This window comes from Schistocerca americana, chromosome 4 (assembly GCF_021461395.2).
Source record: "Schistocerca americana isolate TAMUIC-IGC-003095 chromosome 4, iqSchAmer2.1, whole genome shotgun sequence".
Taxonomy (NCBI): domain Eukaryota; kingdom Metazoa; phylum Arthropoda; class Insecta; order Orthoptera; family Acrididae; genus Schistocerca; species Schistocerca americana.
Genome location: NC_060122.1, coordinates 776,547,543 through 776,562,775, shown reverse-complemented (window position 1 = coordinate 776,562,775; position 15,233 = coordinate 776,547,543). Strand labels below are relative to the sequence as shown.

The 15,233-nt window shown below is 39.4% G+C and overlaps 1 protein-coding gene across 1 annotated transcript in view; it reads left to right on the top strand.

The window, feature by feature from the left end:
• Positions 1-14,949, top strand: part of LOC124613918 — a 99,559-nt gene extending 84,610 nt beyond the window's left edge. Inside the window, exon 3 of the mRNA XM_047142668.1 lies at positions 13,901-14,949. Within this exon, the coding sequence (XP_046998624.1) occupies positions 13,901-14,232 (332 nt within the window). The 3' untranslated portion in view covers positions 14,233-14,949. The remainder of the gene's footprint in view (positions 1-13,900) is intronic.
• The last annotated feature ends 284 nt before the right edge of the window (positions 14,950-15,233 follow it).

The window sequence follows — 15,233 nt, the reverse complement described above, 5'->3', positions numbered from 1 at the left end:
AAATAACTACCATTTTTGTCTATCACGTTAGGTTTTTACACAAAATAAGAAGTAATATTTTGACGATTTTCACTTCTGAGCCTACAAATATATTGTAACACCATTTCACACAAGGTGAGTTTTTTAATAAACATAGATTTAAAAAATGAAATACATTTCAAAAATACTCCTCAGAACACCCCTAATTTGATTGTATGCAAACAAGAAGTCAACAGTGATCCATAAATTTTTAAACCTTCTTTTGTTTGACTTCCTTGCAGATCCTTGTACATGATGACTGTACCACTTCAGCATCCAATAGTTGTCGGCCAACATAGCTGCTGTCCAGTGATACTGGTACCTCCTCCTAACATCTCGGTGAAAACGTTCACTCTGCTCTTTAATACAATTTCCCAAATTTTCGGAAAACAGTCCATATGTGAGTGTAGAAAGCGGACATTCACACTCACTTAACAACCCATCTTCTTAAAATTTTGTAACTTTTTGAAACAACGTCCTTGTAATTAGGATCTTCGTTATTTCACAGAAAGTTCTCAGTAACTGATCGGAAGGCTGTCATACAGCTTTTTCTCTTTTCTTCGCTGTCTTCTCAGAATTATCATCCTTCATCAATTTCCTTATATGACGACGAAAAAGAAAATTCCAGCTTTCAGTTTGTCTCGCATGGTGAAACGAAATTTCTTGGAAAGGTACTTGTGCAGGGTCCTTCCCTTCTTTTGTCCACAATCTTAACCTTTCCACGCAATAGCGGCAAATTCTGGCGCCAATCCCTTCTGTTGGTCACCAAGTTTCAGCTTCAAATAAGCATGGTAAGCTTCTTACTCAAAGTCTCTTTAGTCACTGTATAATTACCAAAATGTAACAGAAAATATTTATATTCTTCACACACTTACTTGTTGACATAGTTGTAATTATCAACAGTAGGCAAAGTGTTTTATTAACACTGTCTTAAATATACAGTTCTTATTGTTGTGGTCTTCAGTCCTGAGACTGGTTTGATGCAGCTCTCCATGCTACTCTATCCTGTGCAAGCTTCTTCATCTCCCAGTACCTACTGCAGCCTACATCTTCCTGAATCTGCTTAGTGTATTCATCTCTTGGTCTCCCGCTACGATTTTTGCCCTCCACGCTGCCCTCCAGTACTAAATTGGTGATCCCTTGATGCCTCAGAACATGTCCTACCAACCGATCCCTTCTTCTTGTCAAGTTGTGCCACAAACTCCTCTTCTCCCCAGTTCTATTCAATACCTCCTCATTAGTTATGTGATCTACCAAGCTAATCTTCAGCATTCTTCTGTAGCGCCACATTTCGAAAGCTTCTATTCTCTTCTTGTCTAAACTATTTATCGTCCATGTTTCACTTCCATACATGGCTACATTCCATACAAATACTTTCAGAAACGACTTCCTAACACTTAAATCTATACTCGATGTCAACAAATTTCTCTCCTTCAGAAACGCTTTCCTTGCCATTGCCAGTCTATATTTCATATCCTCTCTACTTCGACCATCATCAGTTATTTTGCACCCCAAATAGCAAAACCCCTTCACTACTTTAAGTGTCTCATTTCCTAATCTAATTCCCTCAGCATCACCCGACTTAATTCGACTACATTTCATTATCCTCGTTTTGCTTTTGTTGATGTTCGTCTTATACCCTCCTTTCAAGACACTGTCCATTCCGTTCAACTGCTCTTGCAAGTCCTTTGCTGTCTCTGACAGAATTACAATGTCATCGGCGAACCTCAAAGCTTTTATTTTTTCTCCATGGATTTTAATGCCTACTCCGAACTTTTCTTTTGTTTCCTTTCCTGCTTGCTCAATATACAGATTGAATAGCATCGGGGAGAGACTACAACCATGTCTCATTCCCTTCCCAACCACTGCTTCCCTTTCATGTCCCTCGACTCTTATAACTGCCATCTGCTTTCTGTACAAACTGTAAATAGCCTTTCGCTCCCTGTATTTTACCCCTGCCACTTTCAGAATTTGAAAGAGAGTATTCCAGTCAACATTGTCAAAGGCATACAGAATAATCACAAAATACCACTGGTAATCCAAGCCTGTGAAACAAGCAACACTTTCGTGGTCACGCAACAACTAGCAGCAACAGCTGTGCCAACATAAAGGTATACAGGCCCGTACTGAAAAATTTCCCTCCAACAATACGCATAACCTACTAGCGCAGCAATATATCTTTGACGTCAAATCGCGGCGAAAGTATACGTGATAGGAAAAAAATCTGAAAACAGTTTTGGAACCAGCTTAGTATCACATAACAGTTTTCAGTCGTCTTATACCATGAAGGCTAGTGTCATCTAATGCAAACAGAAGGAAATACATAAAGAAAAGAAAATACAAGTCATCATTTGTTCATGTTACGAAGTACAAGAAGTCTTACACCACATTTCGAGAAAATATGAAATAAAAAAATTGTAGGCCGAAAGGAATTCTGTTAATCAATCACACGTAAGTGCCACATCAGGTAGATATTACAAAGAATATAGCAGCAAACCTGATCTCCACCATTTCTTGAGTACGTATCCTTACAAAGAAATCGTGGTATGTGTCAAAATATATTCATGGTAGCGTAACTCCTTATCCAGTGACATATGAAAAAACACATCAAATTATAAGCCACTTCGTAGCTTTAGCCTCCAAACTTTTTATGTGAAAATTATGTAAGTTTTTTTTTTGTTAAATAGGAAGCCTCTATGAACATGTTACATCATTATTCTATATGTCTTCATATTTATTTCTCTACATTTTCACCTTGGTAACCAACATATTTCTCCTAACTAGAGTCTACTTTGTCGATACAGCCGCTGTAGAATGTTTAACTTTATTGAATGCAGCCACAGTCCCACCTCTGCTTGCAACGCTTCACCACTGTCAAAGTGAAGTCCTCGAAGATGTAAGTTTTGCAAACAGGTGAATATAGGACGGGGCCTAGTTGGGGCTGTAAGCAGAATTATCGATCACAGTGAACCCAAGGCGACAGATTGCTGCAGATGTCGCACATACTAAAGGAAAGGGAAAATGTCTTCGAATTCGTACTTTCAGTTTTCAGGGCTGTTTCCCAAGCACCGATGTAGTTACGTTACAAACTGCCATGTTACACCTTACAATGCGGAGCCCTTTAGAGGCAATGAGTTGCAAATTTCGTCAACGAAGTGGGAAAGTCGACGGAGTAATATTCATGGCGTGTAATACGTCAACCTGTATTGAGAACAAAATAAAAAATTTGGATGCATTAGTTTTCGGCACGCTCTCGTATAAGAGGCCGTCAATTGAAATCGGCAGATCGAAGAAAGTAAGTCATCTATTTATCAACTTAAAAGTATTCGTAATAACTGTTAGTACTTTTATCCCACTGTGATTCACGATGATCAATGCCTACGTGGTGAAATCTTCGCGGTTGCCTACAGAGACGAGATTGAACCCAGGCGTACCTCTCTTCATCCGAAGCAAAGCGGCGGCTACGAACATCTTTCTTTATGGTTCAATGGTTCAGAAACTGGAAATCACATGGGAAGAAAGTGGGACTGTATGGAGGATGTGGAAGGGTTCCGCAGCGAAACATCTGCAGCATAATCCAAACAGCCTGACCAACATGTAGGCCTTTAGATCTGGTGCCAATGGTGTTTTGATTGCACTGCAGACGTTTCGCAGAAAAGCCCTTGCACATCCTCGATACAATCCCGTTCTGTACCCGTGCGATTTCCGTATTTGTGGAGTCCTGAAGAAATGTATTCGTGGCTGTCGATTTCCTTGAGTCGACGAGGAGCAGGTCTGGGTACACTTATTTTTGTGGCGGTGATCGTAGCGACAAGCAATTCGCTGTAGAAACGGCTTACGAAGTCACCGCCACACTTTTAATAGCGGGCCGACCGGTCCGCTGGAACAGTGAACAGAAAGATGAAAGCCCAAACACTCAGATTAAATAAAAGTCGGTACTTATCTTTATTCACGAAGATACAGAAACAAGGTCGTGAACTCCGTGTCTACGGAAATCTGTCTAGTTCAAGTCGGAGCGGCTAGGTCAGCGTCGGCTGACGACAAACAACAACTCTGCTGCGATGAACACCCAACTGACTAGCAAGTACACAATTCGGTGGCGAGTACACAACTGAGCGGCGAATGCAGAACTGTCCTAGCGCTCGCGACTCCAGCGCTTAAGAACCCAGAAGCCAGCGGTGGCGCGCGCAGACTTGCGGCGATTTCCTGTCTCGCTGGCGCTGCTTATGCGGACGGCGTCCGGACTTTGATGCTGCCAACCTTTTGGCAGCGGGCTCGGGTGGCATTACTGGCTAGGATATAACACTTATCATCCCGGGAACTGACAACATATTTCCAAGAAGCCGTGACCTTCGTCGGCAACGGCCTTGACGTAGTGGATACACCGGTCCCCGTGAGATCACCGAAGTTAAGCGCTGTCGGGCATTGTCGGCACTTGGATGGGTGACCATCCCGGCCGCCATGCGCTGTTGCCATTTTTCGGGGTGCACTCAGCCTCGTGATGCCAATTGAGGAGCTACTCGACCGAGTACTAGCGGCTTCGGTCAAGAATACCATCTTACGACCGGGAGTGCTCTGTGCTGACGCCACGCCCCTCCTATCCGCATCCTCCACCGAGGATGACACAGCGGTCGAATGGTCCCGGTAGGCCACTCGTGGGCTGAAGACAAGAGTGTGCCTTGACCGTCGTATCTCACAGTGGGATAAATGTATTAAGGGGAGTTGGAATGCCGGAAAATGGAAAAAATTCACATTTTCAGTTTTTAACCTTATAACTTAATTTGAAATTTTCTGCTTAAAATGGTGCAAAATTTGTTAAGAAATTCCAATTGGAAGTATTTTTATTTAATTTTTCAAAATTACATGTGCGCCCAGCAAAGTTACCCATCTTGTGATTTGTACACATTTAAATCTTCGCATTTCCGAAAACATTACATATAGAAGGCTGTGGATTTCACTCTTCAGTTGTAGAATCTTTGATCCTTCCATAGGTACCATTGTTTTTACGACTAGCTGTGTTTATTGTTCAGTTTTTGATCTGTGAGTGTTTGTTTTGAGCCTCGAGTTTAGTTTGTCGCTCATTTGGAGTTTGTTATCTGTCTTGTTTTGACTTTCAGTGGTGAGTGCGTAGTTTCTACGATGCCTAGGAGTGCATCATTATTTAAAAAGCGAAAGTTTCGCGGTAATAGATTTACAAATAACGTTTGTTCAAGTGATTCTGCTTCAGCACCTGTTGATGCTGGTGAAAGTTCTGACGTTTGTACAGCTGAGATGTGTGAAGGAGACACGCCCACCAGTGCATCAAAAAAGAAGTTATCAAACTGTGCAAGTGAAATTACAGATGAAGCTTCTAATGAACAATATGTTTTAGTCGACTTTCCTGTTTTTACTGAGTTTATGAAGAAATGTTTGTGTTGTAATCTTTGTGGAGGTTCTTTTGATATGAACATAACAAAATCTATAGGACTTTCCTGCAAAATTGCTATAGTTTGTGCCAGTTGTGAAAATGAGACCTGTTTTTGGAGCTCTAAAACATGCAGTAGCAATTTGTTTGAGAGTAATATCAGGCTAATGTATGCAATGAGAGCAATTGGTAAAGGACATACTGCTGCTCAAACATTTTGTGCCATAATGAATCTTCCACCTCCACCTGCTAAAATTGACAATTACACTGAAGTGATAGGAGATGCTGTTCAGTCTGTAGCAGATTTATCAATGAAAGCTGCTGCCAGTGAAGCAAAATATATAAATGAAGGAAACCCAGATATCCCTGTTGCTTTTGATGGAACCTGGCAGAAAAGGGGTCACACATCCAAAAATGCTGTTGCTACTGTTACTAGTGTGGACAGCGGTAAAGTTTTGGACTATGAAGTGCTCACTAAACATTGTTACCATTGTGCATCTGGTAAGATAGAAGCAGCTCACATATGTAGCAAGAATTATGAAGGTACGAGTGGAGGCATGGAGGCTGCCGCTGCTGTGAAAATGTTTAGCAGATCAGAAAAAGAACGGGGAGTATTTTACACAAAATTCCTTGGAGATGGGGACTCCAAGGCATACAAAAGTGTTACAGAATCCATGCCATATGTCAATAAGACAATAACTAAACTAGAATGTGTCGGTCATGTTCAGAAACGAATGGGCACTCGTCTAAGGAAACTGAAACAGAATCTGAAGGACAAAATTTTGTCAGATGGTAAAACCATTAGAGGTCGCCTGTCAGATAAAATTATAAATGAATTACAACAATACTATGGTATGGCAATAAGAAATAATGCAAATAATTTGCAGGAAATGAGACAAGCTGTATGGGCCACATATTTACATCGATCATCAACTGATGATAATCCTCAACATTTTGCTTGTCCAGATGGTCCTCAGTCATGGTGCAATTATAGAAAATCTCAAGCTACTGGGGATCCTTATCACCATAAAAATTATATTCCATTGGCTGTTATGGAAGTAATTAAACCAATATATAGAGACTTGGGGCATCCTGATCTTCTGCGAAAATGTCTTCATGGTTGTACCCAGAATCAAAACGAGTCGTTCAACAACCTCATTTGGACTCGTGTACCTAAGAATGTATTTGTTGGGATAAAAACATTGAAATGGGGAGTCAGTGATGCTGTTATTTCATTCAATGATGGTCATATGGGTAGGCTAAAGGTCATGGCAAGGCTCGGCATTGCTCCTGGTATCAACACCATCAGAGGTCTTCAGCTTCTGGACAGCGTGCGAGTAAGGAAGGCTCAGTATGCAGCTGAATTTAATACAAAAAAAGCAAGGGCAGCAAGGAGAAGAAAGCTTCTAGGTGAAGAAGAAGAACTAGAAGATGACCCTGATTACTCTGCTGGACACTTTTGATAATAGAATAAAAGGTATTTGTGAATTTTCATAATAAATTACTTTAATCGCATTTTCTGGCATTTGACATTTTTAGTGTTACATGTACCTTTATCTCATAAACCACTCAACCAACAACATTCAAATTTTCAGAAATGCTGCAAAACAGTTCAAAGAGGCCACTGAACTAGAATCATGACAAGAACTGGCTTATTCTCTGAACTAGGGAAGTTTATGTTATACTTTTTCCAATAAAAAATGGCTTAATGGTAAAAAATTCATAAATACTATACCAACAAAAAGAAAACATTGGTTCTAGTTCAGTGGGCTCACAATATATGCTGAAAACCTCTGCCAGAATTTCAAAGTTCTGAAGATAATAGTTCCAAAGAAAAAGGTACACAAAGTTAGCAAATTTAACATTGGCGAGATAGGGCATTCCAACTCCCCTTAAGAGTACTGCGATTAGTTTTAAAATAACAAACAGTTCACTTTTTCTATCCTCTGTCTGGCTTTCATTAGACTGCCTGTTATACATAACAAACGTTGGTGGTGGAGGGAGAATGGGGGAGGATGAAAAAAGACAACTGCTATTGCAGTCAATACTGGAAGTGAAAATGATGACTACTTATGCACAATAGTAATTTTAAAAAACTAAATTACAAGACTACAACCACATTATGTACTCCAAAACAGACTAACACAGAAGGAAGTGGGTTGTCCAGTTGAAACGTACTTCAGCTAACCAGCGTATGACTTAAGAAATACATTAATGGTTCAAGTGGACTGAAACTTATTATGTGACATTATGTTTGTCTAAGACATGAAAACAAAGACTGTAAAGTATGCAATAATAGGCAAAGATAATATCGTAGAAAATATTGCAGTGTTCTAAGTTTCTAGGTCACTGCATGTGCTCACTTCCGATGTTAAAAATCAATGCTTGCCCGTATATGATCTCGTTTTCAGAACTGCCATGTCCACTGTTAAATAATCGGATATGGTACATGTTGAAACTAGCAGCACTTGAGAATGTTCTGTAAGGCCGAAATTGGCCAATTTTGAGAGTTTCAATAACGTAAATTCCTGAAACCAACAGCCGAGACGAAACTTTACTATGTCCTTCAACAAATTCTTTCAACAAGTATATATTCTATAGTACCCCATATGAAAAAGTTATCGATAATAGTTTATTTTGTCATATTTACGAGAGACCTTGCCTTCACACATAACTCCCATTATATGTAAATATATTGTTGTTGTTGTTGTGGTCTTCAGTCCAGAGACTGGTTTGATGCAGCTTTCCATGCTACTCTATCGTGTGCAACTTCTTCATCTCCCAGTACCTACTGCAACCTACATCCTTCTGAAACTGTTTAGTGTATTCATCTCTTGGTCTCCCTCTACTATTTTTACCCATCACGCTGCCGTCCAGTACTAAACGGATGATCCCTTGATGCCTCAGAATATGTCCTACCAACAGATCCCTTCTTCTAGTCAAGTTGTGCCACAAATTTCTCTTCTCCCCAATTCTATTCAATACCTCCTCATTAGTTATGTGATCAACCAATCTAATCTTCAGCATTCTTCTGTAGCACCACATTTCGAAAGCTTCTATTCTCTTCTTGTCCAAACTATTTATCGTCCACGTTTCACATCCATACATGGCTACACTCCATACAAATACTTTCAGAAACGACTTCCTGACACTTAAATCTATACTCGATGTTAACAAATTTCTCTTCCTCAGAAACACTTTCCTTGGCATAGCCGGTCTACATTTTATATCCTCTCGACTTCGACCATTGTCAGTTATTTTGTTCCCCAAATAGCAAAACTCCTTTACTACTTTAAGTGTCTCATTTCCTAATCTAATTCCCTCAGCATCACCCGATTTAATTCGACTACATTCCATTATTCTTGTTTTGCTTCTGTTGATGTTCATCTTATATCCTCATTTCAAGACACTCTCCATTTCGTTCAGCTGCTCTTCCAGGTCCTTTGCTGTCTCTGACAGATTTACAGTGTCATCGGTGAACTTCATAGTTTTTATTTCTTCTCCGTGGATTTTAATTCCTACTCCGAATTTTTCTTTTGTTTCATTTACTGCTTGCTCCAATACAGATTGAATAACATCGGAGATAGGCTACAACCCTGTCTCACTCCCATCCCAACCACTGCTTCCCTTTCATGACCCTCGACTCATAACTGAAATCATGTCTCTGTACAAATTGTAAATAGCCTTTCGCTCCCTCTATTTTACCCCTGCCACCTTCAAAATTTGAAAGAGAGTATTCCAGTCAACATTGTCAAAAGTTTTCTCTAAGTCTACATTTGCTAGAAACGTAGGTTTGCCTTTCCTTAATATATTTTCTAAGATAAGTCGTAGTGCCAATATTGCCTCACGTGTTCAAGATTTATACGGAATCCAAACTGATCTTCCCCGACGTAGGATTCTACCAGTTTTTCCATTCGTCTGTAAAGAATTCGTGTTAGTATTTTGCAGCCGTGGTTTATTAAATCGATAGTTCGGTAATTTTCACATCTGTCAACACCTGCTTTCTTTGGGATTGGAATTTTTATATTCTTCTTGAAGTTCTGATGGTATTCCGCCTGTCTCATACATCTTTCTCAGCGGATGGTAGAGTTTTGTCAGGGATGGCTCTCCCAAGCCTATCAGTAGTCATAATGGAATGTTGTCTACTCCTGGGGCCTTGTTTCGACTGAGGTCTTTCAGTGCTCTGTCAAACTCTTCACGCAGTATCATATCTCCCATTTCATCTTCATCTAAATCCTCTTCCATTTCCATAATATTGTCCTGTAGAGCCTCGCCCTTGTGTAGACCCTCTATATACTCCTTCCACCTTTCTGATTTCCCTTTTTGCTTAGAACTGGGTTTCCATCTGAGTTCTTGATATTCATGCAAGTGGTTTTCTTTTCTCCAAAGGTCTCTTTAATTTTCCTGTAGGCAGTATCTATCTTACTCCTAGTGATATACGCCTCTACATCCTTACATTTGTCCACTGGCCATCCCTGCTTAGCCATTTTGCACTTCCTGTCGATCTCATTTTGAGACGTTTCTATTCCTTTTTGCCTGCTTCATTTACTGCATTTTTGTATTTTCTCCTTTTATCCAGTAAATTCAATGTCTCTTCTGGATTTCTATTATCCCTCGTCTTTTTACCTACTTGATCCTCTGCTGCCTTCACTATTTAATGTATCAAAGCTACCCATTCTTCTTCTACTGTATTTCTTTCCCCCATTCTTGTCAATCGTTCCCTAATGCTCTCCCTGAAACTCTCTACAACCTCTGGTTTAGTCAGTTTATTCAGGTGCCATCTCCTTAAATTCCGACCTTTTTGCAGTTTCTTCAGTTTTAATCTACAGTTCATAACCAATAGATTGTGGTCAGAGCCCACATATACCCCTGGAAATGTCTTACAATTTAAAGCCCGGTACCTAAATCTCTGTCTTACCATTATATAATCTATCTGAAACCTTCCAGTATCTGCCAGTCGTGGTGACCGAGCGGTTTTATGTGATTCAGTCCGGAACCACGCGACTGCTACGCTCGCAGGTTCGAATCCTGCCTCGGGCATGGATGCGTGTGATGTCCTGAGGTTAGTTAGGTTTAAGTAGTTCTAAGTTCTAGGGGACTGATGACCTCACATGTTAAGTCCCATAGTGTTCAGGGCATTTGAACCATTTTGAACCTTCCAGTATCTCGACGCTTCTTCCATGTATACAACCTTCTTTCATGATTCTTGAACCAAGTGTTAGTTGTGATTACGTTATGCTCTGTGTAAAATTCTACCAGGCGGCTTCCTCTTTCATTCCTTACCACCATTCCATATTCACCTGCTACGTTTCCTTCTCTTCCTTTCCCTACTATCGAATTCCAGTCACCCATCATTATTAAATTTTCGTCTCTCTTCACTATTTGAATAATTTCTTTTATCTCATCATACATTTCATCAATCTCTTCGTCATCTGCGGAGCTAGTTGGCATATAAACTTGTTCTACTGTGGTAGGTTGGGCTTCTTAACTATCTTTGCCACAATAATGCGATCACTATGCTGTTTGTAGTAACTTAACTGGATTCGTATTTTTTTATTCATTATTAAACCTACTCCTCCATTACCCCTATTTGATATTGTATTTATAACCCTGTATTCACCTGACCAGAAGTCTTGTTCCTCCTGCCACCGAACTTCACAAATTCCCACTATATCTAACTTTAAGCTATCCATTTCCCTTTTTAAATTTTATAACCTAATTTCTGATGTACAGGAAAATTTCTAGTGATTTCCAATCATGGGATGTTATTCTAATGGTCTTTTGGTCAGAAGTGACAGGGAAATTAACTAATAAGATCTATGAAACTATATTCAGGTATATAATGCTCAAGCTCAGTAGAAATATCCATATTGATGCAAAAGATACATGGTTGCCAAATTTTTCGTTAATAGTTCTAATAAGCATTTGTGGCCTGACAAGGGAAAACAGCTGAAGGGACTGGGTTTTAATTTTCGGTGTATGACCCGAAATATCATTAGCCGACATCGAACATTTATGTCCGTGAGGTCTCGAATGCCATAGTTCTGCATACACCATATCAGTAGGTGTTTATACTATTTTGTGTAGCTTCTTTTGTCTCGCCCCTACTTGCCTGTTTCATTTTATCGTGTTCTGTTATCGAGTCTCAGTTTCAATCGTGCTTACTATGGGCACAAGGCTGTCTAATTTGTTATTTGTTTCGATGATTACAGCTTGAAGCTACTGTCACTGCTTCCTGAGCTAGTGACAACAGGGCACCTTTCCAGTTATGCCCCAAAAAATAAATCAACAACATTAATTAACTTTCATCACTCCGATTAAATGAAGTATCGCACAACGGATAACGCTCCCTGACACGCTCATCAGCCAGTATATGCAGTATAGAGGGAGTAGAAATTTGCTTTTGCCCATAAACTGTTTACGTTCAGCTTTTGATTCTGGCTTAATTTCTTTTAGTCATTTAATTATCCTCCTGAATCAAATACAATCAATTACTGGGAATTTATTTGGACTAGGGATGATTGAAGGTTTCCTTCATCATATTAAGGGTAACACAGGGATGTTGGTATACAGAATTTATTTCTCAGATTGACATTCACATTACCGTTTAATCACCCCTTCAGAGTAGGAATTTGACATCGGTAATGCTATGTGTAATAATTCCCAATTGGGATCAGTCTTGGTCTCCAAGAGTCGTAGATCGTCACACTATTAGGTGGCAGGAAGGTCTCATATAATGGAAATCTCTCACAACACCGAGTTCTCACTGCTATACAAGATACTTTCTATATTGAATACTACAGTGTGAATATCACTGTAGTGGGAAGGATAAGCATCGGAGATCAGCAGAGTGTGGTTCTGACTATCGGATCTCATAACAACGTGACACACTCAAAATTCAAGCAAAATTCACCACACATAATGCTTGCGTAGCAAAGCTATAATGATTCTGATATTCACTGTACTGCCATTGCATCCTAAGCCCCTGTACAGTGCACAAAGCATTCGTAGCCACACGTGGCAGAACAGGTAGTACGATAAGAGATCACAAGGAAAAAATGAAAAATAACCATCATTAATCAATAAAATACTCTCACTAAACTGTTATTTTCCTTATCAATGATGAACATTAATAAAGAACACACACTAACGATACGTCCGTTTATGTCCAATCCAGTAGCTTTTCCGCCATATACTATTACATAACTACAATGATTTCTCATAGTTAGCGTCCATTACCAGCGAGGACGTGAACCGTTATTCATCTCTGAGTCAGAAACAAAGTCCATGAAATGTTAAAATTTATCCCGTTAAACTGACCTGATTAACTTTCTAACATATACAACAATTATTAGCAGTTCGGCCGGCAGGTGTGGCCGTGCGGTTCTAAGCGCTTCAGTTTGGAACCGCGTGACCGCTATGGTCGCAGGATCGAATCCTGCCTCGGGCATGGATGTGTGAGATGTCCTTAGGTTAGTTAGGTTTAAGTAGTTCTAAGTTCTAGGGGGCTGATGACCTCAGAAATTAAGTCCCATAGTGCTCAGAGCCATATGAACCATTTTTATTGGCAGTTCGTAACAGACCGTAAAAATACGAAACTTTAAAGCTTAAAGTTTCTGTATGTGTTCAACCTGAGGTGCACTCAACACAATCACACAAAGAAAATAGCATCAAATCCAAATAATGGTCATAAACCCCACAAGATGAATGATTTTATCCAATCTCGTAACTAAAGAATTTTGAAGCACTTACTTCCAAACACAAAGGTGCCACGCTTAGAGCCAGAAACATACTCCAGCTGTCGCAGCTACTCTGTTACTATCATCTGAATTGTCAAAAACACGAAAAGTACGTATTCGAACATTTTTCTACTATAATATCTTTGAATAATATGTTTCAAGCGTCATCCAAGATAATACAGCTCATCTCTCAGCTAGTTTTCTTACTATACCAGTACCTAGTCGTGGAGACATCCTCACTCTGAGCCCTAAAGTGGCTCAGCCATGGCCGACGTCTTACAGTTTGAACCACTCTTGAGTGGTTTCCTGCTGACGGGACTGCCTGACGCTCTCTAAATTATCGATACGTTATGAAAACCTCTGCAAACCTCTTTGCTCAAGTTTGCCCAAAGATTTCTCTTCTCAAAACAACCACCGTCCATGATTAGTTCTGTCTTTTCTACAACTGCAACAATCACACTTTCATTCATCATTTTCATGGGAATGTAAAGAGGGGACCTAGAAAATATGACTACTAAAATGAAACTCAGTTTAAAGGCATTTTCAGATTCAAATGGCCATTGTGTGAGCGAATTATTTTGCGTAGCTTCTCGTTGTGCAACCACAAACTCCTATGATCGGTATAACAATCTTTAATGTTATCACCCCGAAGGGCTTAAATGGAGCACATGACTAATACATCATTATGTTTAATAATGAAGATATACATGAGTCACATGTTTTTATTTATTATTTGCAGGTACATCGCCGAACGAGCTAAAAACGGAGAACCCACAAAACATTACGGTTGCTGTGGGCCAAGAGACAGGATCTACAACTACAACGGAGAAACAAATTTCGGATAAATCTACAATTGCAACAGAGAAAACAAATTCTGGACAAACCTACAACTACAACAGTCAAACAAATTTCGTACAAACGACTTCAGTCAAACATACAATTACAACGGAGACTCAAATTCCGGGATCCTGTCAACATTTTCGGGAGCGAAACATGTGGGAGAACATATGTTACGTTTACACCATATGTGACAACGTTGTGGTGGATTATAACCCTGTACTATGTGTATAGGAAGATCCCAATAGCAATGTGAAGGTTTGAATAAAAACGTAACAAACAAAAAAATACTGGATTCGTCAAGTGGTCTCTGTGATATTTTGCTAACAACAAGACACTACATTAATTCTAGCTGTCACCAAGTAAATGCATGTGGGAATAATTTACGCAGCTGATGATTACAGTGAGAGTGGATATCATCTTTATGCTGTGCTTGCCTAACATCCTTCAAGGGGAGGCAAGTCTTAATTGAAATGTCCCTGGAGTCGTCAGTATGCCTGTAAGGGTACTCCAACAGATCAAGAAGCATTTGTAATTTCTGAAGAAAATTCAGTCATCCTTCACCACCAGAAAACAAACCATCCTAGTCAGCAGCTTAACAAATCCCGCAGCCGCATTGCAAACGCCAATTTTACCAAGAAATATAATGTCATTAAGCATATGAAAGTAGTCACGGAAATCTATTCCATGAGTTGACATTTAGTGCGTTCAACTTTTGTGGTACTGTACAATTCTTTCTTGATGTTTTCTTATTATTCTTTCCGAAGAATATCTCCGAAGGACCATCACGACTTAATACCTGTTACTTTTCTTCTGTTTTATCATTGAAGATGTGTCGGCTGAACCTTACATAATCATATAATTACCTTATATGTTTTTTTAAAATTCCTGAAAGACATTTATTGATGTATGTTTAATAATGAAATACAATAATTAATTTTTATGGTGTTTAACGGCCGTATCAAAGAGATAGGTGTTAAGAGTTACAGCTTTTTCCGAGGATATTACAAATGCATACCTGAGGTTTTCGTTCTTGTACTTTAGTAAGCTTTCTGTCACAGCTGCATGAGTCACCAATACAATCCAAACAGCGATATAAACATAAAAACTTATGTTACAGGAATCAAGCAATTAAATCTTTTGGTTTGTTTGATGTAAGAAGTGGAATTTATATTGCCACCTGTCTCTTTTCACTATTAACTACATTTCACTCTTGAAGAGAATTTTTCGTAACA